The sequence below is a fragment of the Heterodontus francisci genome, chromosome 1, assembly GCF_036365525.1.
Source record: "Heterodontus francisci isolate sHetFra1 chromosome 1, sHetFra1.hap1, whole genome shotgun sequence".
Classification (NCBI taxonomy): Eukaryota; Metazoa; Chordata; class Chondrichthyes; order Heterodontiformes; family Heterodontidae; genus Heterodontus; species Heterodontus francisci.
In genome coordinates, this window is record NC_090371.1 from 26,852,712 (window position 1) to 26,877,159 (window position 24,448).

At 44.8% G+C, this 24,448-nt stretch overlaps 1 protein-coding gene across 2 annotated transcripts in view; it reads left to right on the top strand.

Moving 5' to 3' along the window:
• The first annotated feature begins 2,710 nt into the window (after positions 1 to 2,710).
• The window catches only part of LOC137375335 (histone-lysine N-methyltransferase Smyd1-like), an 85,011-nt gene continuing 63,273 nt past the window's right edge, over positions 2,711 to 24,448 (top strand). For both annotated transcript variants that reach the window (XM_068042388.1, XM_068042484.1), the window contains exon 1: positions 2,711 to 2,847. In XM_068042388.1, coding sequence (XP_067898489.1) covers positions 2,711 to 2,847 — 137 coding nt within the window. The remainder of the gene's footprint in view (positions 2,848 to 24,448) is intronic.

The following is a 24,448-nucleotide window of genomic DNA, read 5'->3' on the forward strand; positions in this document are numbered from 1 at the left end:
CAAATGGAATTTAATCCTGAGAAGTGTGAGGTGATGCATTTTGGGAGGTCTAACAAGGCATGGGACTATACAATGGGTGGTAGGACCCTAGGAAGTACAGAAGGTCAGAAGGACCTTGGTGTACTTGTCCATAGATCACTGAAGGCAGCAGCACAGGTAGATGAGGTGGTTAGGAAGGCATATGGGATACTGGCCTTTATTAGCCGAGGCATAGAATATAAGAGTAGGGAGGTTATGATGGAGCTGCATAAAACGCTAGTTAGGCTAGTTAGGCCACACTATAGGAAGGATGTGATTGCACTGGTGAGGGTGCAGAGGAGATTCACCAGGATGTTGCCTGGGCTGGAGCATTTCACCTATGAAGAGAGACTGGAAAGGCTAGGGTTGTTTTCCTTGGAGCAGAGAAGGCTGAGGGGTGACCTGATTGAGGTGTACAAAATTATGAGGGGCATAGATAGGGTAGATCGGAAGAAACCTTTCCCTTAGCGAAGGGGTCAATAACCAGGGGCCATAGATTTAAGGAAAGGGGCAGGAGGTTTAGAGGGGATTTGAGGGAAAAAAAATTTCACCCAGAAGGTGGTTGGAATCTGGAACACAGGGCCTGAAAGGGTGGTAAAGGCAGGAACCCTCACAACATTTAAGAAGTATTTAGATGAGTACTTGAAAAGCCACAGCATACAAGGCTACGGGCCAAGTGCTGGAAAATGGGATTAGAATAGATAGGTGCTTGATGGCCAGCTTGGACACGATGGGCCGAAGGGCCTGTTTCTGTGCTGTATAACTCTATGACTCTCTGGAGTTTAGAAGAGAGGTGATCTCATTGTAACATACAAGATTCTGAAGGGCTGGATAGGGTAGACATTGAGAGGTTGTTTCCTCTGGCTGGGGAATCTAGAACACAGCGGCACAGTCCCAGGATAATGGGTCGATATGAAGGGAAACATCTTCACTCAAAGGGTTGTGAATATCTGGAATTCTCTACCCCAGAGGATTGTGAGTGCTCCATCAGTCGGCATATTCAAGGCTGAGATGGACTGATTTTTGGTGACTCAGAGAACCAATAAATATGGGGAGCAGGCGAGAAGGTGGAGTTGAGGCAGAAGATCAGCCATGATCATATTGAATGGCAGAGCAGGCTCGAGAGACCGTATAGTCCATTCCTGCTCCTATTTCACGTGTTCTTATTTAAAGCCCATGGAACTTAGGAACATAGAAGCAGAGTAGGTCATTTAGCCGCTCGAGTCCGTTCTGTCATTCAATGAGATCATGTTTGATCTGTCACCTAATTCCACATGTTTGCCTTTGCCCCATATCCCTTAATACCCCTGGTTAGTAGAAATCTATCAATCTTATATTTAAAATTAATAATTAATCCAGCATCAAGTGCCAATTGCTAAAGAGAGTTCCAAACTTCTTCCACCCTTCGCATGTAGAAGTTTTTCCTAATTTATTGCAGAAAGGGATGGCTCTAAATTTTAGACTATGCCCCCAGTCCTACCAGTGGAAATAATTTCTCCCTATCTACCCTATCAGTCCTCTTAATAGTAAGATAACTTCAATCAAATCAACCCTTAACCTTCTGTATTCTCAGGCATACAATGCTGTGTGTATAATCTCCCTTTGTAATGTAACCCTTGGAGTCCAGGAATCACTCTAGTAAGTCTATGGTGTACTCCATCCAAGGCCAATATATCCTTCTAAGGTTTGATGCCCAGAACTGCTCACAGTTCTCCAGGTGAGGTCTAACCAGGGCTTTGTATAATCGAAGCATGACTATTATCCTCTTGTGTTCTCGTCCTCTTTGTAACAAACTTCTCAACTTGCTCTCTCACCTTCAAAGATGTGTATGTGAATCCCTAGCTCTTTCTGTCCTTGCATCCACTTTAAAATGACAGCATTTAATTTACATTGCCTCTCCTCATTTTTCCTCACAAAATACATTACTTCACATTTCTCTGCATTAAATTTCCTCTACCATTTCACTAGCCTATGTCCTCTTGAAGTCAAATAGCGAAATAGTTTCCTATTTAATTCAACCATCAGGTGAGCTTAACTTAAATAGTTTTACGTTGTGTAACACAACCCTTCTAATATTTCCCATCCAATTATTCAACCTTTTCCATAATCCTTTTTACAGGTTTCCAGAACTTTCTGCAAAGCTTTTTATAGCCTTTGCATTCAGTAACGCTTTAGGCCATAGCCACAGCCTGCTGTTAAACGTACAGTAATTCAAGAGACCTGCGGCTCCCTGATATCTTTTAGCAAGCTTCACAATAAATGGCTGCCTCTCTTCAGCTGCCAAACTTTGATGGACGAGAGCATGTGTTTTCCAAAAATAAATCCTCTGGCTGCAGCCCCCTTTCCCAAGTGGGAGAGAGATAACACATGTGACATCACAGGATTAATAAAATACCTCAGGAAAATGTCTCTTCCGTTTTTGAAAGGATCTGAGACCTATGATCATGATTCTTTGTCAGAATTTACAGGGATGCAGATCTTATAAATTAATCTAGGCTTCACGTTTCAGCAGGTTGTATTTTCCCATCTGTGCCCCACACACCCCTCACCCCCCTCCTTTTTGACTTGGTACAGACTGGATGAGCCAGACCATTTATAGAGCTCGCTTTCAGCCATCTGAATGTGTCAAGATAGCTGAAGATTAGTGCCCAAGGTTAAAGCCCGTTCTACATTGCTCTAGCTCATTCTCTCAATGACGGCTGGCGATATGGAAAAAGTAGAAATCTTCAACACAGACGGCAAGGGCAGGGGGCTGAAGGCGAAGCAAGAACTTTTGAGCGGGGATGTGGTCTTCGCTGAGCCAGCATATGCTGCGGTCGTGTTTGACAAGTAAGTATGTCTACTTATTGCGCAACATGGTATGCTGGTAATGGATGGACTGGAGTCCAGTAGCAGGGCTTACTGATCAAGTGGACCACTCTGTCCTGAATGCTTTTGAGCTTCAAATGCTGCTTCTACTGCATCCATCCAGGCCAGTGGTGAGTATTACTTCACACTCCTGACTTGAGCCTTGTGAATGGCGAGGGGTTTTGAATGGGTGGGAGGTGAGTCACTTGACAGAGTCACAGAGTATGCAACCTTTTCTATGCTCTTGTACCTGTGTTGTTGACTTGACTGGTCCAGTTCAGTGTCTGGTCAATGGATGTTGATGGTGGAGGACTCGGTGACATTAAGTGAGACATGGAATTCATAAATTTATTAAATTAATAGGTGAGATTAGCAAATTCTCAGATAGTTGAAATTAGGTAAATAAAATAAGATAGAAAAGTTGGAAATGAACGAGTGAATGAATCATATAGATGTTATTGACAAATTAAAAAGACCATATCATAGAAATGGATGAAATGAACTAAAGTGTGTACAGAATGCAGTAATTAGTAGATTGACTAAACAGGCAGTCGGCAAAATTTAAAAATAGACACACAGTGAATGAGGCAAGCACCGATAAGTAAAGAAATATTGCAATGGACTGGGTAGCGTTCATTACGCAGAATAAGGATTGGGAAATAAATCAATAAGTTAATAAATAAAGTGGGATGACATCTCACTTTACTGGATGGAAGAACAACATATATCTGTACATTTATCTCTAAATATTATTTTATAAAACTTTTTTGTGCTTATACTTTCTGTCTAGAAATCTTACTTCCTGCTGTAACTTCCTGACTAGTGGGGGTTCAGGGACAGAGGTGATTGGCATCCACTTTACTTACGCTTCTACTGCCAGAGCTATGCCAATGATTTTCAGGCTGATAGCATTGTCGCCTACACAGGAGTTTGAAGTAAAAATCTCAATATAAATTTACTTGAGAACTTGCCTGACGGGAAAAATCAATTGGCAACATACGTCTGATGGAATTGCAAGAGACTTCAGAAGCTCATTCCACATCGTCATCAAGGGTCAAGAACTTGCAACTACATTATGATCATTGAAGAGGAACATTTTGACATCGAAATTTTCATTGGTAAATTTTGGCACAGAACTATAAACAAAAATTGTGATAGCAAAACAGAAGATCTTTAGACAGGAAATTTATGCCCAAGAAATTGAAAGATTAAATTTATGGAACCTGTGGTCCTTCCATATGGTAAAGTGAGGCAGCTGCATGGTCCAAGTTTTCCTCCCACAAGGTATATGGTAGCCTAGAAAATTAGTGAAGGCTGACCAACTGCCTACGAAACGAGCATAGCTGGAAAAAAGCCAGCAGCTCAGAAGCAGATCCGATTATAAGCCTTGACTCAGTTGCTAGCACTCTCATCTCTAACTCGGAAGGTGATAGGTTCAACCCCACTATAGAGACTTGAGCATATAAACTAGTCCAATCCTTCAGTGCAGTTCTGATGGAGTGCTGCACAGGTGAACATGCTGTCTTTTGGATGTAAAAGATCCAATGGGAAGAGCATAAGAGTTCTCCTGGTGTCATGGCCAACTTTGTCTCTCAACCAATATTGCAGGGCAGATAGCAAAGTGGAGTTAAGGCCACAATCAGATCAACCTTGATCTTATTAACTGGTGGAGTCGGCTCGAGGGGTCGCATGGCCTACTCCTGCTCCTATTTCTTATGTTCTTATGTAAGAACAAATGATCTGGTCATTTATCTCATTGCTGTGTGTAGGGTCTCCCTGTGCAAAATTGATGGTCAAATTTGCCTATAGTAACTATACCTAAAAATACGCCTGCTTTGAGACGTACTGAGGATGTGAAAAGCAGTTTATGAATGGAAGATCTATCCTTCCTTATATGTCAAGAAAACAGAGATTTAAGGAAAAGGTTGAGATTACCAAGGATGAGGAATTACTGAATGTTGAGGCTCAGGGAAATGAGAAGGGAGAAAGTTGACATGGGGTTTGGCAACTGTAAATGATGAACATTTTAAAAGCAAAGTGTGAGGGGTGGAAAAGAATGAGATGCTCCAAGGAGAAGAATGAACAGGGGAAAGAGGGTAAGGTGAGACTCGGTGATGGGGGAAAGAGGGCAGGGTGAGACTTGGTGATGGGGGAAAGAGGGCAGGGTGAGACTTGGTGATGGGGGAAAGAGGGCAGGGTGAGACGGTGATGGGGGAAAGAGGGCAGGGTGAGACGGTGATGGGGGAAAGAGGGCAGGGTGAGACTTGGTGATGGGGGAAAGAGGGCAGGGTGAGACTCGGTGATGGGGGAAAGAGGGCAAGGTGAGACTTGGTGATGGGGGAAAGAGGGCAGGGTGAGACTCGGTGATGGGGGAAAGAGGGCAGGGTGAGACTCGGTGATGGGGGAAAGAGGGCAGGGTGAGACTCGGTGATGGGGGAAAAGGGGCAGGGTGAGACTCGGTGATGGGGGAAAGAGGGCAGGGTGAGACTCGGTGATGGGGGAAAGAGGGCAGGGTGAGACTTGGTGATGGGGGAAAGAGGGCAGGGTGAGACTTGGTGATGGGGGAAAGAGGGCAGGGTGAGACTTGGTGATGGGGGAAAGAGGGCAGGGTGAGCCTTGGTGATGGTGTGTTTGGATAAGGCTGGTGTTGAAATGTTTATTGAGGTAATTGAGTTCGATTTGGGGCAAAGATGAAAACTGGCAAGTAGAAGGAAAAACGACATTTTAAACCATTGAGGAGTATCTTAAGGGATAACCCTGTGCTAGAATTAGACTTTTGAGATCCATTTTTTAATTGTATGATCTGTGGTGATTGGGTTCATATTTATTCCATTTTATTTTTTTTCTATTCGTCATCGTTAAGACCAATAATTGCAGTGCCCCGTGTAGTTAATACATAATGGTGCTCACATTGAAGGTTTCTTATACACACCGACGGTTCAAAGCTACCAATTGTATGAAATGCACTTTGGCATGTTTGAGTTGACCTGAGGGCACTGTCTACCACATAGTGAGAGACTGGAGTCACATATAGACAAGACCATGGAATAGCAGCAGATTCCTTTGAAGGACATTGGTGAATTAATTGACTTTTTACAACCAACCATCAGTTTTCTAATGCTACAATATAGCAGATTTATTGAACAACTTGCCATAGCGCTATTTCAATTCACAAGCTCTGAGTCGCTCGTCCAGTTTTTTGATTCCTTCACAGGATGTGAATGGCGCTCGCAAGGCCAACATTTTTTGCCCATCCAAAGTTGCCCTTCTTTTTCCTTCTTCGGAAATGAAGATGACTTTATTCCACTCCAGGTTTGTTTTGAGGGGGTGGAAGATGCCTGTGCGTGGGTTCTTTCAACGTGGGGTGGCTGTTGCACACCGATACCATACGGTCTTTGCCCAATGGCAGGGATGGCCAAAACAATTGGAGACCAGGCTCCGCTACATGGATGGGGACTAATACACACACACATGGCCAGCATGCCCAGCTGACAAGCCTGGATGCAAGTTGTGTGGGTCTGTGTCAGGGTGTTCTAAAGCCTAAAAGCCTGCTCCAAGGGCTCCTGTGACAAGGGCTCCACAGGACCCCTCATAGAGCTGGCAGGAATAGGCTGAAGCAGAAAAACCAGTATAACCAGTGGCCAGTCATAGGCTCAGCAGGAGACTGAAGTCTCTCAATCACAGCAGTGGTAGGGGAAGAGCAGTAAACTGATCAAAGTTATTTTAAATATCACAACAGGGCAGCAATTCAGAGACAAAGTTGGATCTTGCGTTATAACCTGTGTAGTCCAGAGCAAAAGCGTCTTCTTGATGTTGTGATAAGTCCAGAAATTTGAAGCTAGTTTCAAAGAAGATCTAGATGTAGATTTTTCCAGATCTTTTCCACAGTTCACAGATCTTTGCAGACGTTGCCCTTGAGAATGTGGTGGTGAGCCACCTTCTTGAACTGTTGCAGTCCATGTGGTGTAGGTACACCCACAGTGCTGTTAGGTCGGGAATTCAAGGATTTTGACCCAGTGACGATGAAGGAATGGAGATGCATTTCCAAGACAGAATGTATGTGACATGGGGGGAAACTTAATCACCACTCTACTGTACCCACATTCTGGGTATATTTGCCATGTGGGGTGGAACTGAGGAAAACAGTTCAGGAAGATCCTGATTTTGCTCTCCATTCTGTGCTGGATTGGCTGATCTCAGATGGAGCAGTAATTGGGGCCACTACAATTTCTCTCAGCTCCCTTTGGGCAGCAGAAGGAACAAAGTAGCCAATGTCTATGCAGAGACCTTTGCTCCAAAGTGCATATATGTGGGTGCTAGGTAAGGGAAGCACTGGGCTGAGCTGTGATAGCTTCAAATACACTGCTCACAGTTACTGTTACTGCTCACATATGGAAAGCACATTTGACTGAAACACCAGGAGGTAGGTTTATTTTTTATTATTCAGTTGGGGGATATGAGCGTCGCTAGCTAGGCCAACATTTATTGCCCATCCCTAACTGCCCTTGAAAAGGTGGTGGTGAGCTGCCTTCTTGAACCGCTACAATCCTTGTGGTGTAGGTTCACCAACAGTGCTGTTAGGAAGGAAGTTTCAGGATTTTTACCCAGCAACAGTAATGGAAAAGCAATATAGTTGCAAGTCAGGATGGTGTGTGCCTCGAGGGGAACTTGCCATCCATCTACTGCCCTGTCCTTCTAGGTGGCAGAGGTCGTGAGTTTGTAAGGTGCTGTTGAAGGAGCCTTGCTTGGTGAGTTGCTGCAGTGCATCTTGTATATGGTACACACTGCTGCCATTGTGTGTCAGTGGTGGAGGGAGTGAATGTTGAAGGTTGTGGATAGGGTGCCAATCAAGCGGGCTGCTTTGTCCTGTATGGTGTCGAGCTGCTTGAGTGTTGTTGAAGCTGCATCCATCCAGGCAAGTGGAGAGTACTGCATCACACTTCTGACTTGTCCCTTGTAGATGATGGACAGGCACCGGGGAGTCAGGAGATGAGTTACTCGCCATAGGATTCTTAGCCTCTGACCTGCTCTTGCCGCCACAGCATTTATGTAGCTGGTCCAGTTCAGTTTCTGGTCAATGGTGACTCCCAGGATGTTGATAGTGGGGGATTCAGCAATGGTAATGCCATTGAAGGTCAAAGGGAGATGATTAGATTCTCTCTTGTTTGAGATGGTCATTGCCTGGCATTTGTGTGGCGTGAATGTTACTTGCCACTTATCAGCCCAAGCCTGGATATTGTCCAGACCTTGCTGCAGCTGGATATGGGCTGCTTCAGTATCTGCGGAGTCGCGAATTGTGCTGAACATTGTGCAATCATCAGTGAGCATTCACACTTCTGACCTTATGATGGAGGGAAGGTCATTGATGAAGCAGCTGAAGATGGTTGGGCCCAGGACACTATCCTGAGGAACCCCTGCAGTGATGTCCTGGGACTGAGATGATTGACCTCCAACAACCACAACCATCTTCCTTTGTGCTAGGTATGATTCCAACCAATGGAGAGTTTTCCCCTGATTCCCATTGACTCCAGTTTTGCCAGGGCTCCTTGATGGGGCCGTGGTTACAGGACCCGTGGAATCATACTCCTGCCAGAGTCAGCACCTTCAGGAAAAGAGGGGCGAGATGAGGGTGGAGTGACATTAGTCTGTGGGGAAAATGAAGGGAAAGAAAGGGCTGTGTCACTAAATGTGTTTAGCATATGGCGAAACTGAAGAGTAACATTGCACAAAGGAATGTTGAACTTTCTTTGCTGAGAACTGACAGATGATATTTTGATCGAAGGTCAGATAAAATGTCAAATGGAGTTCATGGAGCTGCTGCCATAAGGGAATTCCATCATCTTGTATAACTATTTAATGCTAATTGACCACTTCTCATTAAGACTGTTAACTCCAATTACCACTGTTCAGGAATCGTATTCGTGCCCTTTAGTATGAGGTGTGGCTCAGTGGGTAGCACTCTCACCTCGGAATCGGAAGATTATAGCTTTAAGTCACACCCTTGACATTTGAGTGTATAACCTAGACTTACACTTCAGCTGCCTGTGTGCACACTTGTAATCAGTAGGCGGAGCCCTCACTGATTTTATTTCCATTGTTACCCCAGGGGTGTTGTGGCCAACTGTTGTGCCAGTCACATGTGTTGCTCTGGTTGAGATTAGCCAACTCAACAGAGACTAGGATAGATAGAGAGAAACTATTTCCATTGGTGAGAGAGTCCAGGTTAAGAAGGCATATCCTTAAAATTGGAGCTGGGCCGTTCAGGGGTGTTATTAGGAAACACTTCTTCACACAAATGGTAGTGGAAATCTGGAAGTCTCTCCTTCAAAAAAGCTGAGGGTCAATTGAAATTTCAAAGCTTGGATAGATTTGTGTTAGGCAAGGCTATTAAGGGTTACGGAACCAAAGCGGGTAGATGGAGGTAAGAAACTTCAACCATGATCTAACTGAATGACAGCACAGGCCTGAGGGGCTGAAAGGTAAACTCCTGTTCCGATGATCCTATGTATTTGCATCTTCCTGGGCTATGTAGTTGAGTATTCCATTTGAGTGCTGCATCTATCTAGTAAGGAATCAGCAGAGAGCAAACACAATAGCTTTCAAAATTCAGAGACTCTGAACCTTGGCAGCATAGTTAATACCAATCACATTAATGCGGAAACTTAAAACCATATTCGGAAACATAGGAACAGAAGTCGGCCATTTCACTGCTCAAGCCTATCCCACTATTCAATGAGATCAGGGCTGATCTGTGACCGAACTCCATATCCTGCTTTTGCCCATATCCTTTTAATAACTTTGGTTAACAAAAGTCTATCAATCTCAGATTTAAAATTAACAATTTACCCAGCATCATTTGCTATTTGCAGAAGAGAGCTTCAAACTTCTACAATCCGTTGTGTATCGAAGTGTTTTCTAATTTCATTCTTGAGAGGTCTGTCTCTAATTTTTATGCTATGTTCAGCGGAAATATTTTCTATCTATCTACCCTTTCAGTTCTCTTTAATATATTGTTAATGTCGATCAAATCATCCCTTAACCTTTTAAATTCCAGGGAATATAACCCTAGTTTCTGCAATCTCTCTTTGTAATTCAATCCTTGGAGTCCAGGCATCATTCTGGTAAATCTACGCTGCACCCCCTCCAATTATGTGCATATCTAAAATACCAAGGGATCAGCGATTGTTTATCACCTGCTGAGATACACAACAGTGTGAGACACAAAAACATTCCACTACCAGTTGCTAAGGGATTAGAATAGGGGATTAGAATAGGGGATGCTGATAGGGAGAGGTTACTGCAATCATTAGTCAGGAACACTGTCCCAAAAAGACTGCGGATACTATTGTTCAACTTTTATTTTCTAAAATCTTGCTTAGTGCATTTTCCATCTGTGAATAAAGGAGGTTAAAGGGATCCAGGAGCAAGCTGGAAAATAAAAGTTGAACAGTAGTATCTGCAGTCTGTTTGGGACAGTGTTCCTGACTAATGATTGCAGTAACCTCTCCCTATCAGGAATGAGACGTGGCACGATGGAGAGTTTTAGGAAGGAAATCCTAGAACTGTAGGCTCAAACGGCTGAAGATATGGCCACAAATGGTGGGATAACAGAAGTAGAGATGTACAAGAGGCCAGAGTTGAAGGAATGCTAGTTCTCTAAGAATTGTAGGGCTGGTGGAGGTTACAGAGTTGGTGAAGGGCGAGGCCTTGGAGGGGATTTGAACAAAAGAATGATCATTTTAAAACTGAGGCATTGGTGGACTCGGGATCATTGTACCATGCTGGTGAATCTGTGATCTACTCCTCCTAGGCCAATACTCTTTCCTGTTGTTTGGTTCCTAAAACTGAACACCGTTCTCCAGTTGGGTGTATGACCAAATTACTGCCAATACTCTTACAGCTAGCACATCCCACAACTTCCAGTCAACACAACTTAATCCAAAGATACACTATTGGGGCAATTTAATTAGGTTTAGCTGCCAATCTGAAGCCTCGCTAGATGCTAGCATGGGTCAGAGATGGGTTTCTAATACTATAACCTAAATGTCCAACTCGCCCTAGCTGCTGGCTCTCACTCTGCCAATCCCTCAATTTTAAAATTCCCATCATTCTACGCTGATACTACAGTGCAATACTGAGGGATTGCTACGCTGTCAGAGATGCCGTTTTTTGGATTGGATATAAAACCAAGGCCCCATCTGCCCTCTCAGGTTAATATAAAAGATTTTATGGGACTATTTCAAGGAAGAGCAGCGTAGTCTTGATCAACTTTATCCTTCAACCAACACAAAAAAAACCCAGATAATCTGGTTCCTGTCACATTGCTGTGTGAAAATTGGCTGCAGAATTTCCCCATATTGCAATGTCTTTAATTGGCTGCAAAGGCATTGGGATGCCCTGAGGTCATGAAAGGCATCATATAACTACAAGTCTTTCCTTAGGGGACTTACACCTTTATTTGTAAGTTATAAAACAGTTTTCCTCTGTTAGATTTAAGTGTAAGAAGTGTAACTTGACTGGGCCTATTCAGAATAACCTTTTACAAAAAATAAATGTATAATGAATGAGTGGGCTCAATAGTTTAGTATTAATTAAAATTCTTACCATTGTTTTCAAACTCCTCCATGGCCTCACCCCTCCCGATCTCTGTAACCTCCATCAGCCCCACTACCCTCTGAGATCTCTGTGCTCCTTCAATTCTGGCCTGTTGTACATCCTCGCTTTTAATCATTCTACCATTGGCAGCTGTGCGCTCAGCCTGGACCCCAAACTCTGGAATTCCCCCTATAAACCTCTCTGCCTCTCCACCTCTGTCACTCACCACACTTTTTTGTGAAATTGCTTGGTGTGGATTTGGATTCTGTCATTAGTTTCTCAGTTTTGAGGGGTAAAACTGGTCCTTTTATTAAAGATTTTAAGACACTCTATTACCTTGGGTCCATGGTGACAGGCAATCTCTCCCTTGATGCAGAGCTCAATACATGCACAGGGAAAGCAGCTACCAACTTTGGCTGACTTGCGAAACATGCATGGGATAACACCAAGCTGACCCTTAGGACCAAGCTGATGGTTTATAAGACCTGTGTTCTCAGCACCTTGCCTAGCTCAATAATTTCGCTGTTTGCAGTGCATTATGGGTATATCCTGGCAGGGCAAAATCACAAATGAGTCAGTCCTCTTAAAGGCGCTAAGCAAACAGAGGCGGCTTTGGTGCATTGGGCATGTCCGCAGGATGGAATACGGTCACATACCTAAGGACCTTCTGTATGGTGAGGTAGCCGGAGCCAGATGACCAGTGGGGTGCTCGAAGCTCTGCTTCAAGGATGCTTGCAAGCGTGACATGAAGGCCCTAAACGTTGACTATTGTACCTGGGAGTCACTAGCTAGCAAAAGAGGGAAATGGCGACACAGTACTCCAGCTGTGGCCTGCATGCACTACCACGATGACCAGTTGCTACAGCAGCTTGGCAACAGGTGCCAATGCTGAAAACAACTCACAGCGTCACTTGGCAGCATCACGTGTGGCACTTGTGTCAGAACGCAAGGATTAATCAAGGAATAGTCAGCAAGGCTTTGTCAGAGGGAGATCATGTCGAACAAATTTGATTGAATTTTTCGAGGAGGTGACTAGATGTGTAGATGAGGGTGAAGCAGTTGATGCCATCTACATGGACTTCAGTAAGGCATTTGATAAGGTCCCGCATAAGAAGGCAAGAGCGCATTGGGAAGCAGGGCAATTTTGCAAATTGGATCCAAAATTGGCCTAGTGGCAGGAGGCAGAGGGTGATAGTCAAGGGTTGTTTTTGTTATTGGAAGCCTGTGACCAATGCTGTACTGCAGGGATCAGTGCTAGGACCCTTGCTGTTTGTAATGTACATTAATAATTTAGATGTGAATATAGGAGATATGATCAGTAAGTTTGTAGATAGCAAGGCAAGGGAATATACAAGGATGGTAGGACCCTAGGAAGTACAGAGTGTCAGAGGGACCTTGGTGCACTTGTCCATAGATCACTGAAGACAGCAACACACGTAGATAAGGTGGTTGGGAAGGCCCATGGGACACTTACCTTTATTAGCCGAGGCATAGAATATAAGAGCAGGGAGGTTATGATAGAGCTGTATAAAATGCTAGTTAGGTCACAGCTGGAGTACTGTGTACAGTTCTGGTCGCCACACTACAGGAAGGATCTGATTGCACTGGAGAGGGTGCAGAGGAGATGTTGTCTGGGCTAGAGCATTTCAGCTATGAAGAGAGACTAGATAGGCTAGGGTGGTTTTCCTTTAGAGCAGAGAAGGCTGAGGGGGGACCTGATTGAGGTATACAAAATTATGAGGGGCAGAGGTAGAGTAGATAGGAAGTAACTTTTTCCCTTATTTCTAAACCAGCGGGCATAGATTTAAGGTAAGGGGCAGGAGGTTTAGAGGGGATTTGAGGAAAACATTTTTCACCCAGCGGGTGGTTAGAATCTGGAACGTACTGCCTGAAGAGGTGGTAGAGGCAGGAACGCTCACAACATTTAAGAAGTATTTAGATGAGCACTTGAAATGCCATAGCATACAAGGCTACAGGCCAAGTGCTGGAAAATGGGATTAGAATAGATAGGTGCTTGATGGCTGGCATGGACATGATGGGCCGAAGGGCCTTTTTCTGTGCTGTATGACTGTATGACTCTGTGAGAATCTGCCTGTTGAGGATTGGCCTTCACAGCATTCAGCAACGAGAAGACCCCCCATCTAAATGGATTGTTTGCTGTGTGTTCATCATCTTTCGTTGATGGAAGGATGCCAGCCAACCAGATTTGGATGCTACCGTTAGTTTCTATGCTTTGAGAGGTAAAATTGGCCTTATAATTAAAGGGTTGCAGACATTCAGTAAATCCTACCTCTTTGACCAAACTTTTGGTCATCTGACCTAAAATCTCCTTGTGTGGCTCGGTGTCAAATTTTGACTACTCAGATTTTAGTGAAGCGCCTTGGAATGTTTTACTATAAAAGGTGTTATATAAATCTAAGTTGTTGTTGTTTTTGCTAGTGGGGCATTGTGTAATCAGGGAAGCCTCATCAAATATCCTCTTTTGAATAAAAATGACAATACCAAGTGAGTCTGCCTGGGAAATTTCCAGTAAGGCTCCTTCAGTCACAAGTGTGACAACTGTCAAAACTTTCTAAAATTGAACAACGTCTACTTGTCTGCCAGTCTTTCTCCATATATAGAAACAACTCAGACCCTAATCACTCGGCAAGCATTGGTGTCTGGCGGGTGTGAAATTCTGTTTCTTGCGCAGTTGACACAGGCTGATGGATAAAAGCTGGAAGGAAACAGATAACAAAGGCTGTGCAGGGGATCACATTGCTGCTTAAACCATCAGTGCTTATAATACAGCCCGGGGCTATGGTAGCTTGTGTAAGTCTTGCTGCTCCATAGGACTCTGGACCTCAATTCTTGTTCTGCTCAGCATTAAGACTTTTGAGTGAGGGTGTTGAGTGCTCATCTCCTTCTCCCGTTAAAGAAAGTTAGAGAAGACAAGGAGACTGAAATCCAGTCATTTTTGCAAATTCAAGGCTAAAATTCAAGACTAAAAGGATGGCGCAGTGGTTAGCACTGCAGCCTCACAGCTCCAGCGACCTGGGTTTGATTCTGGGTACTGCCTGTGTGGAGTTTGCAAGTTCCCCCTGTGACTGCATGGGTTTTTGTCAGGTGCTCTGGTTTCCTCCCACAGCCAAAGACTTGCAGGTTGATAGGTAAATTGGCCGTCGTAAATTGCCCCTGGTATAGGTAGGTGGTAGGGAAGGTGGGGATGTGGCAGGGATATGGGATTAATGTAGGATTAGACTAAATGGGTGGTTGATGGTCAGCACAGACTCAGTGGGCCAAAGGGCCTGTTTCAGTGCTGTATCAATAAATAAAATAATAATAGAGTTAAAAGTGATGGAATGAGTGCAGAGATCGTTCACAGCAACTTACATTTATATAGCATTTTTAACATAGTAAAAGTTCCCAACATAATTCACAGGAGTGTTATCAGACAAAAAATTTACTAAAATTTGACACCAAGCCAAAAAAGGAGCATTACAACAGATGATCAAAAGCTCGGTCAAAGAGGTTGAATTCAAAGAGTATCTTAAAGTACTTAGGATCTAGGCAGCTGAAGGCAAGAAGTCGGAAAATAATTAAATGACAGTTAAACGCTGTGGAGAGTCATAAGCTTTCACATGGTATATATATTTAACACCTTGGAAAACCAATTTCAGACAAGGGTCTCCTTTAGTGTGATGTTGCAGAAGGATTCACCGAAGTGCCATTGAACTATGTCGCTATGCTCTTCACTCTCTCGGTTCACCAATGCCTATGTGGCCTGCGAATTGATCAGGCTCTCCGTCAGCCCCAAAAGACAGATGCAGTGAATCAAAGCCCCAACTGCCTTCTCAGGTGGATGCAAAAGATGGCATGACATTATTTGTGAGGAGAGAGTGACTGCATTTGGCCGAGTATGGCATCAAGGAGCTGTAGCAAAATTGAAATCAATGGGATTCAGGGGAAAGCTCTCCACTGGTTGGAGTCGTGCGTAGCACAAAGGAAATGGTTGTAGTTGTTGGAGGCCAAACATTTCAGCCCCAGGACATCACTGCAGGAGTTTCTCAGGGTAGTATCCAGGGACAGGCACCATCATGTTGCACAACGGACCTTTGACAAAATTATTGACTCAGCCACGGACATGGGGGCAATTAATTTGTATATAAAGTATATAGTCAACGTAATGCCATCAAAACACAGTCCGATTTAAAACACATTTCTCCCTATTTAATGAGATACCTGGCATTGTTTTTGCTTGCACAAGTAGTCAATGTTTGCCCGTACACTTGATGTAGCGATGTGGAGAATTCGGATAGATGCCCATCCGTCAAGAGTGATCTTGTTCTCTCTCTACCTCCTCTCTCCCCCTCTCTCTTCCCTCTCTGTGTCCATCTCTCCCTTCTTCTCCCCTGTCTCTCTCTCTTCCCTCTCTGGGTCTATCATTCTCCTCTCTCTCTCTCTCTCTCTCTCTCTCCGTCTGCTGCCTGGGCTAGTGCTTGTTTAAAGGGCTGTGTGACCCTCAGCCTGCTTCTTCAGCGCCTCACTGCCTGCATCTCTGGCTGTGTGTTGGCCAATTCCTGCTCTCCCCTTGGCCTCTCTCTCCTCTCTCCCCCGCAGCAGCCATTCCTGATCACTACGTGAACCGCACAAAAACAGCAGGGGTGGCTGATCCCAGTGCGCCTGCGCCTGTGCCTGCACCGTGAACTGCCAATCAGTGCTCACCCAGCCTGGGCAGCCCGCTGTCAGTCATAGACACTGAGAAATCACAGACAGATGGCCGCCATCTGTCGACACAGGTCCCGCCTCTGCCTGACATACACTGTAATAGGAGAGCTGTCAATCAAAGCCAAGCTACGGGCAGCCCGCTGTCAGTCACAGAGGATTGGCAGGCCGGATAGAACCTTTTGCAGGCCAGATTCTAGCTTGTGGGCTCGTATGTTGGATAACCCAGTTTTAAAAAAACCCAGCCGCTAAGTCATTTAAAAACAGCAGTTTAAAGGCTTGGAGAAAGACATTTAAACAGGGATGGGAGTGGCCAAAGACCAAAAGGTATGAAAATTAGTGGCTGAAGACAAAGTCTGAAATTATTTTGACAAGGAATCATGTAATTTTAGCACTGTTAATGATCTGTAATGAATGCAAGATCCAGGCCACTTCAAATGTGTAGAAACATTAGTTTTCCCTTTGTTTACCTTCGATTACTGTCAAGACAGTGGACTAATGCATTTGAATAAAATCACCCAAGTGACCACCAACATTTCAACATTTCAGCATTTATACAGTTAGTACATCATGTAATTATGAAGGATGAAGTAAATTTTAATTCCAGAACTATCAGTTCTTATTTTTTTTTTTGAAACCACGAAGCACCCCTAAGGTCAGAAGCAGCAGTTCCTACTTGCAGCATTTGTTTTTTTCAAATGCCAGTCTTTTGGGTCTGAAGGTCGGAAACTGCAGGAGTGTCCAAACTTTTCGATTGAGGAGCCACGTTATAATTTTGTCCTACATGGGGGCAGGTGAGGAAATTTTGGAAAGATAAAGAGATTAGAAATTTATTTTACTATTCATCAAAACAAACACAAATGTGCATTTTTGTGAACAAGCTTTAAATGAGAAGACTAATTTATTAACTTACTTTCTCATCACTATGTGAAACACTGATTTAGCAAGATACCTGGCATTGATTTTGCTTGCACAAGTAGTCAATGTCTGCCCGCACACTTGATGTAGTGATGCGGAGTATTCTGGATACATGTCCATCTGTCAGGCGTGATCTTGATCACACTCTCTCCCTCCTCTTTCTCATTGTGTCTCCTTCTCTCACCTGAGAGAAATAGATTTGCAGGGCTATGAGGATCAAGCTGGGGAGTGGGACTGACAGCAGAGCTCCATGGAATGCCGACATAGACTCGATGGGCTGAATGGCCTCCTTCTGTGCAGTAAATGACTCTATGACTCTCTCCCTCCCCCCTCTCTACATGTCTGTCTCTTTCTCTCCGTGTCTGTCTCCCCATCTCTCTCTCTGAGTCTGTCTCCCTCTCGTTCTCTGCGAATCTGTCTCCCTCTCTCTCTCCGTGTCTGTCTCCCTCTCTGTTCTCTCTCTCTCTCTCTGGTTTTGAATCTGTGTGTGTGTGTGTGTGTGTGTGTCTGTGTCTTTGTTTTCTCTCTCTATCTCTCTGTCCACCACTCTCTCTGTGTCCCCTTGTGTCTCCCCTCTCTCTGTATCTCTCTCTATCTGTTTCCCCCTCTCTCTGTGTGTCCCCCGTCCTCCCTCTCTCTGTGACCCTCTCTCTGTGTCTTCCCTCTCTCTGTGACCCCCTTTCTGTATACCCCTCCACTAAGCACCCCCCCCCCCCACCATCCTCCCTCTCTGTGTCACCCCTCTCTGTGGCTCCCTTCTCTGTTTACTGACCTCAGCTGTTAAAGAGATACGTTTTCGCGCTGTTGCTAAACGAATGTCTGCTGCCATCTTTACTACTGATATAGCACCTTCAGCCAATGCTTATAACAGCTTCCATTATCTTTAGTGCTGGCAAACCAGCTTCAGCTGATATTTAGAACTGCGTTCACTATCTTTAATGCTGCCGATCAGTCCTCAGCCGAAGTACTAACTAGAACAAAAGCAAACTACTGAAATAAATACTCAGCACCAAGGCTCCTTTGACAGCACCTTCCAAACCCACAACATCTACCACTCAGAAGGACAAGGGCAGCAACTGCATGGGAACACCACCACCTGCAAGTTCCCCTCTAAGCCACACACCATCCTGACTTGGAACTATATCCCCGTTCCTTCACTGTCGCTGGGTCAAAATCCTGGAACTCCCTTCCTAACAGCGTTGTGGGTGTACCTACCTCACATGGACTGCAGCAGTTCAAGAAAGCAACTCACCACCACCTTCTCAAAGGTAATTGGGAAGGGGCAATAAATGCTGGCCATGGGACTGATGCTCACATCCCATGTATGAATAATAAAAAAAATTCAAAGCAGCATGCACCTGAGACATACAGACTAAAAACCCTTTATTTTTGTTAACTGACCTTAGCCAAACTGTAGCAGACCACAACTGGCCTCAGCGAAGAAAATCAGACAGGGTTCCCACTCCTGATAGTGAAAGTGCAAGTATGCCCTTTCACTTCCTCCCTTCCCATTGTCCTGGACCCTAAACACCCCTTGCAGGTGAAATGGTGATTTACTTGTACGTTTTTCAACTTCGCATAGTGTATTTGCTGCTCATGATGGGGTCACCTCTACAATGGGGAGATAAAATGTAGACTGGGTGATCGCTGATGCTGAATACCTCCGTTCAGTCTGTAAGCATGACCCTGAGCATCTGGTATCTTAAATATAATTCTCCATCCCATTCCCACTCTGACCCCCCCCCCACTGTCCTCAGCCTCTTACACTGTTCTGATGAAGCGCAATACATCTTAAGGAACAGGCTCTTTGCAGCCTTCTGGACTCAACATTGATTTCAACAACTTCAGATCATAACCACTGCTCCCACTTATCCAGTGACCAGGGCAACTTTTATCCCTCAGCCAACACTTAAAATGGATTATCTGGCCATAAATTCACTCTAGTCCTGAAGTCATGAAAGGTGCTATATAAATGCAAGTCTTTGTTTTACTATAATTTGACATCATACGTAGGACAAAATACACTTGCAAGTTTCCAATCATATTAACTGTATCAATGCAGCACCAAGAAGAGGTTTAGGTAGTCAGTATGGGCGATTCCAGGGAACATTACAACAGCTGGTAAGTGTAATCTAACTGTTTGAGCATTCAAGCAAATATAAGTCAGTGGAATTTTCTATCTGCACCTCTTAACATTATGTTCTTATGTATGCCAGATCAATACTTTTAAGAGAGCAAAGTGGCAATTGAGGCTTTTTAAATAACTTGGATTGATAAAGCCATCTATAAAGCCGAGAGTATTCTTGATTAGAAAAGCAGATATCCTGCCTACTTTTCTTGAACTTCACTGAAGTGCTCCGTGACTCTTTAGTGACCAGTTTGAGTGCAATTCAGACTGTAGGGGTAGAAATAAGTGGGAGCAGTGGTTATGATCTGAAGTTGTTGAAATCAATGTTGAGTGCAGAAGACTGCAAAGAGCCTGTTCCTTAAGATGTATTGAGCTTCATCAGAAAAGTGTAAGAGGCTGAGGACATGGAGCTCAGAGTGGGAATGGGATGGAGAATTATATTTAAGATACCGGATGCTCAGGGTCATGCTTACAGACTGAACAGAGGTGTCCAGCATGAGCGATCACCCAGTCTACATTTGGTCTCCCCATTGCAGAGGAGACCCCATCATGAGCAGTGAGTACAAGTGAATGACCGTTTCACCTGCAAGGGGTGTTTAGGGCCCAGCACAGTGGGGAGGGAGGAAGTGAAAGGACATACTTGCACTTTCACAATCAGAAGTGGGAAACTTGTCTGATTTTCTTCCCTGAGGCCAGTTGTGGTACCAGTGCTACAGTTTGGCTAAGATGAGTTAACAAAAATAAAGTCTGTATGGCTCAGGTACATTCTGCCATTATCTACTGAGCCTTTAGGAGTCCTAAAGAACAAAGAACAAAGAAAATTACAGCACAGTAACAGGCCCTTCGGCCCTCCAAGCCTACGCCGATCCAGATGCTCTATCTAAACCTGTCGCCTATTTTCTAAGGGTCTGTATCTCTTTACTTCCTGCCCATTCATGTATCTGTCTAGATACACCTTAAAAGACGCTATCGTGCCCGCGTCTACCACCTCCGCTGGCAACGCGTTCCAGGCACCCACCACCCTCTGCGTAAAGAACTTTCCACGCATATCCCCCCTAAACTTTTCCCTTTCACTTTGAACTCGTGTCCCCTTGTAATTGAATCCCCCACTCTGGGAAAATGCTTCTTGCTATCCAACCTGTCTATACCTCTCATGATTTTGTACACCTAAATCAGGTCCCCCCTCAACCTCTGTCTTTCTAATGAAAATAATCCTAATCTACTCAACCTCTCTTCATAGCTAGCGCCCTCCATACCAGGCAACATCCTGGTGAACCTCCTCTGCACCCTCTCCAAAGCATCCACATCCTTTTGGTAATGTGGCGACCAGAACTGCACGCAGTATTCCAAATGTGGCCGAACCAAAGTCCTATACAACTGTAACATGACCTGCCAACTCTTGTACTCAATACCCCGTCCGATGAAGGAAAACATGCCGTATGCCTTCTTGACCACTCTATTGACCTGCGTTGCCACCTTCAGGGAACAATGGACCTGAACACCCAAATCTCTCTGTACATCAATTTTCCCCAGGACTTTTCCATTTACTGTGTAGTTCACTCTTGAATTGGATCTTCCAAAATGCATCACCTCGCATTTGCCCTGATTGAACTCCATCTGCCATTTCTCTGCCCAACTCTCCAATCTATCTATATTCTGCTGTATTCTCTGACAGTCCCCTTCACTATCTGCTACTCCACCAATCTTAGTGTTGTCTGCAAACTTGCTAATCAGACCACCTATACTTTCCTCCAAATCATTTATGTATATCACAAACAACAGTGGTCCCAGCACGGATCCCTGTGGAACACCACTGGTTACACGTCTCCATTTTGAGAAACTCCCTTCCACTGCTACTCTCTGTCTCCTGTTGCCCAGCCAGTTCTTTATCCATCTAGCTAGTACACCTTGGACCCCATGCGCCTTCACTTTCTCCATCAGCCTACCATGGGGAACCTTATCAAACGCCTTACTGAAGTCCATGTATATGACATCTACAGCCCTTCCCTCATCAATCAACTTTGTCACTTCCTCAAAGAATTCTATTAAGTTGGTAAGACATGACCTTCCCTGCACAAAACCATGTTGCCTATCACTGATAAGCCCATTTTCTTCCAAATGGGAATAGATCCTATCCCTCAGTATCTTCTCCAGCAGCTTCCCTACCACTGACGTCAGGCTCACCGGTCTATAATTACCTGGATTATCCCTGCTACCCTTCTTAAACAAGGGGACAACATTAGCAATTCTCCAGTCCTCCGGGACCTCACCCATGCAAAGATATTTGTTAAGGCCCCAGCTATTTCCTCTCTCGCTTCCCACAGTAACCTGGGATAGATCCCATCCGGACCTGGGGACTTGTCCACCTTAATGCCTTTTAGAATACCCAACACTTCCTCCCTCCTTATGCTGACTTGACCGAGAGTAATCAAACATCTGTCCCTAACCTCAACATCCGTCATATCCCTCTCCTCGGTGAATACCGATGCAAAGTACTCGTTTAAAATCTCACCCATTTTCTCTGACTCCATGCATAACTTTCCTCCTTTGTCCTTGAGTGGGCCAATCCTTTCTCTAGTTACCCTCTTGCTCCTTATATATGAATAAAAGGCTTTGGGATTTTCCTTAACCCTGTTTGCTAAAGATATTTCATGACCCCTTTTAGCGCTCTTAATTCCTCGTTTCAGATTGCGCCTACAATCCCGATATTCTTTCAAAGCTTCGTCTTTCTTCAGATGCCTAGACCTTATGTATGCTTCCTTTTTCCTCTTAGCTAGTCTCACAATTTCACCTGTCATCCATGGTTCCCTAATCTTGCCATTTCTATCCGACATTTTCACAGGAACATGTCTCTCCTGCACGCTAATCAACCTCTCTTTAAAAGCCTCCCACATATCAAATGTGGATTTACCTTCAAACAGCTGCTCCCAATCTACATTCCCCAGCTCCTGCCGAATTTTGGTATAGTTGGCCTTCCTACTATTTAATCCTTTTGAATGGTTTATTTTTAATAGGAAGTGCAAATAAATAAAGAGCTGTATTTACAGGATGCTGTGTTGTTTCTCTCAGAAATGTGCTCCATCCCTTCATATGCACTGAATTGTTTTCACGTGCTTTAATAGTAAACTTGCAGGCGTCACCTGAGGTACTGCACTAAGAACCACCAGTACAAATCAAGGAAGCTTACATAATCCATCCACACTGTGCCTAGAATAAGCTCTGGAGCTCAGTGTAAACAAGGCTTGACATCATGGCCATGAAATTGGACAGGGTTTGAAAATGGGTATGGGGTGCCAATGTGGGATTAAACTGTGCCCACTGATTCTACAACTGATTCTGACCATTAAAAGACTGAAGAATGGCACAACATGGGACAAAGGCGGCTTCAAGATCTGCCAATGCAGCACTAGAGACCACGGTACAAGGGAGGAGAGATTTCATCTATCCACAGGGGACCAGGAGGCCCTCCAGTCAAACTTTACAAAGGTAAAGGGACAAGATAGCTGTGGCGGACAATGTTAGGAGTCTATCCCTAAGGACATGGATGCTAAAAGTTCAATGAACTCAGACGAGTGGTCAAATTCAGTGAATGTATCTTCAAATGCCATAACCCACCAACTACATCACTAGCCTCACACACTGCTTAATGCACCACACCCCCATCACTCATCTACCTCCAATCTCCAACAATCAGGACTCAAACATCACATTCATAGCTGCGCCTCATCCTCATACACTTAGCACTGCTGCAAGCCTCACACCCAAATCTCACAGCTTGTACACACTGCCAGTCCTTCAACCATGACTGCCACATCACCAAAAGACATTGCACCACAATCACTGCCACAATTCCCTCTCTCTTGCAGGATGCACACCAGAGACAGCCGCACCTAACTGGCAGGGGACAGGCATGGCTGCATGTCCTTACTCGATGGAGGGGACGGTGGTCACCACCATTGGAGCAGCCATTACTGGGGCCATGGCCAGCGGTGGCACTGAAGCCATCAAAGATGATGGTGTCCTTATAACTAAACCTCCTTCTCACATCCCACTTCCTCCTCATCCCAGAATCTCTTCTGATTTACAAGCTGCAGATAGTGTGAGCATGTACCTATTACTTCCCCCACCCTACCCATGTGCCTTTCTCCTTTAGGATACCCAAGACCTACCACCTGGCCAGACAATGGTAGAAGAGCAGAAGACTGCAATGATGGTGAAACACTATCTCTCACTCTCACACTTGCAGCAATGAGCTCAGATATTGACACTGCATGTACTTTATAGGATAGCTTAGAGGAGGGATCTGCATGTGGTGAGTCACTGAGCATGAGGGACTGCTGCCAGGGCAGGGGACAGGAGCAATACAAGTGCCAGCTTGCTGAACGTTGAGGTCACACATGAGTTCTGTACAGGACTCAGATGAGGACGTCGCTGGGGCAGCCGACAGAAGAAGGCTGACGGGTATGCACAATGAAATGCTTGTTGCATTAACAGTCCTAGCATTGTGGTCAATGTCAAGGATTATGGAGGAGTCCGGCACTAAACTGACACGAGACTTTGTGCAGAGCTTGAAGTCCATCTTTTCCAGCATGGAAGTGGTGGCCAACTCCATGAGAACACATGTGGGCTCACATATGATACGGCATCTGTTGGCCGATATCTCAGCTGCCATTGTAGCACAAGCAGAAGCCAGCCAACATCTGAATGCATCTGTGAAAGCTCAGACTGAAGTCATGCAACATCAGATTGCCGCCATGTAAGGTCAGACTCCCATCATGGCTACGCATACCAGTGTTCAAAGGCTGACGCGGCAGTCCAACAATCTGGTCTCCAACACATTATTAGAATTGCTGAGGTACCGCCCCGGGACAGTGACAGTGGCTCCACGGTGCATGAATCTGCTGTCCTCTCTCAGGATAATAGAATTCATCCCCCTATCCCTGCCACTCCAGTGCCCTTGCTGGTGCCATTAAGCCAGCCAGCTCAGAATGCTGCCGCTCATGCCGAGATGTTACAGTCTGAAGCTGGACCTTCTAGGGCCAGAGCTGCTTGAGGTTGTCCTGCAAGGCCATCTGCAATCTCCTCTGAAAGTCACCAGCCATACAGCAGCCACTGGGGTAGCACTGTGTACAGTAATAGTACAGGCGTATGGAAGACAGACACTAAGAGAATGCACAAGGATGATTAATTGATATTTGTATGCAATATGGCTGGGTTTGATAAATTTGTTTGGAACCT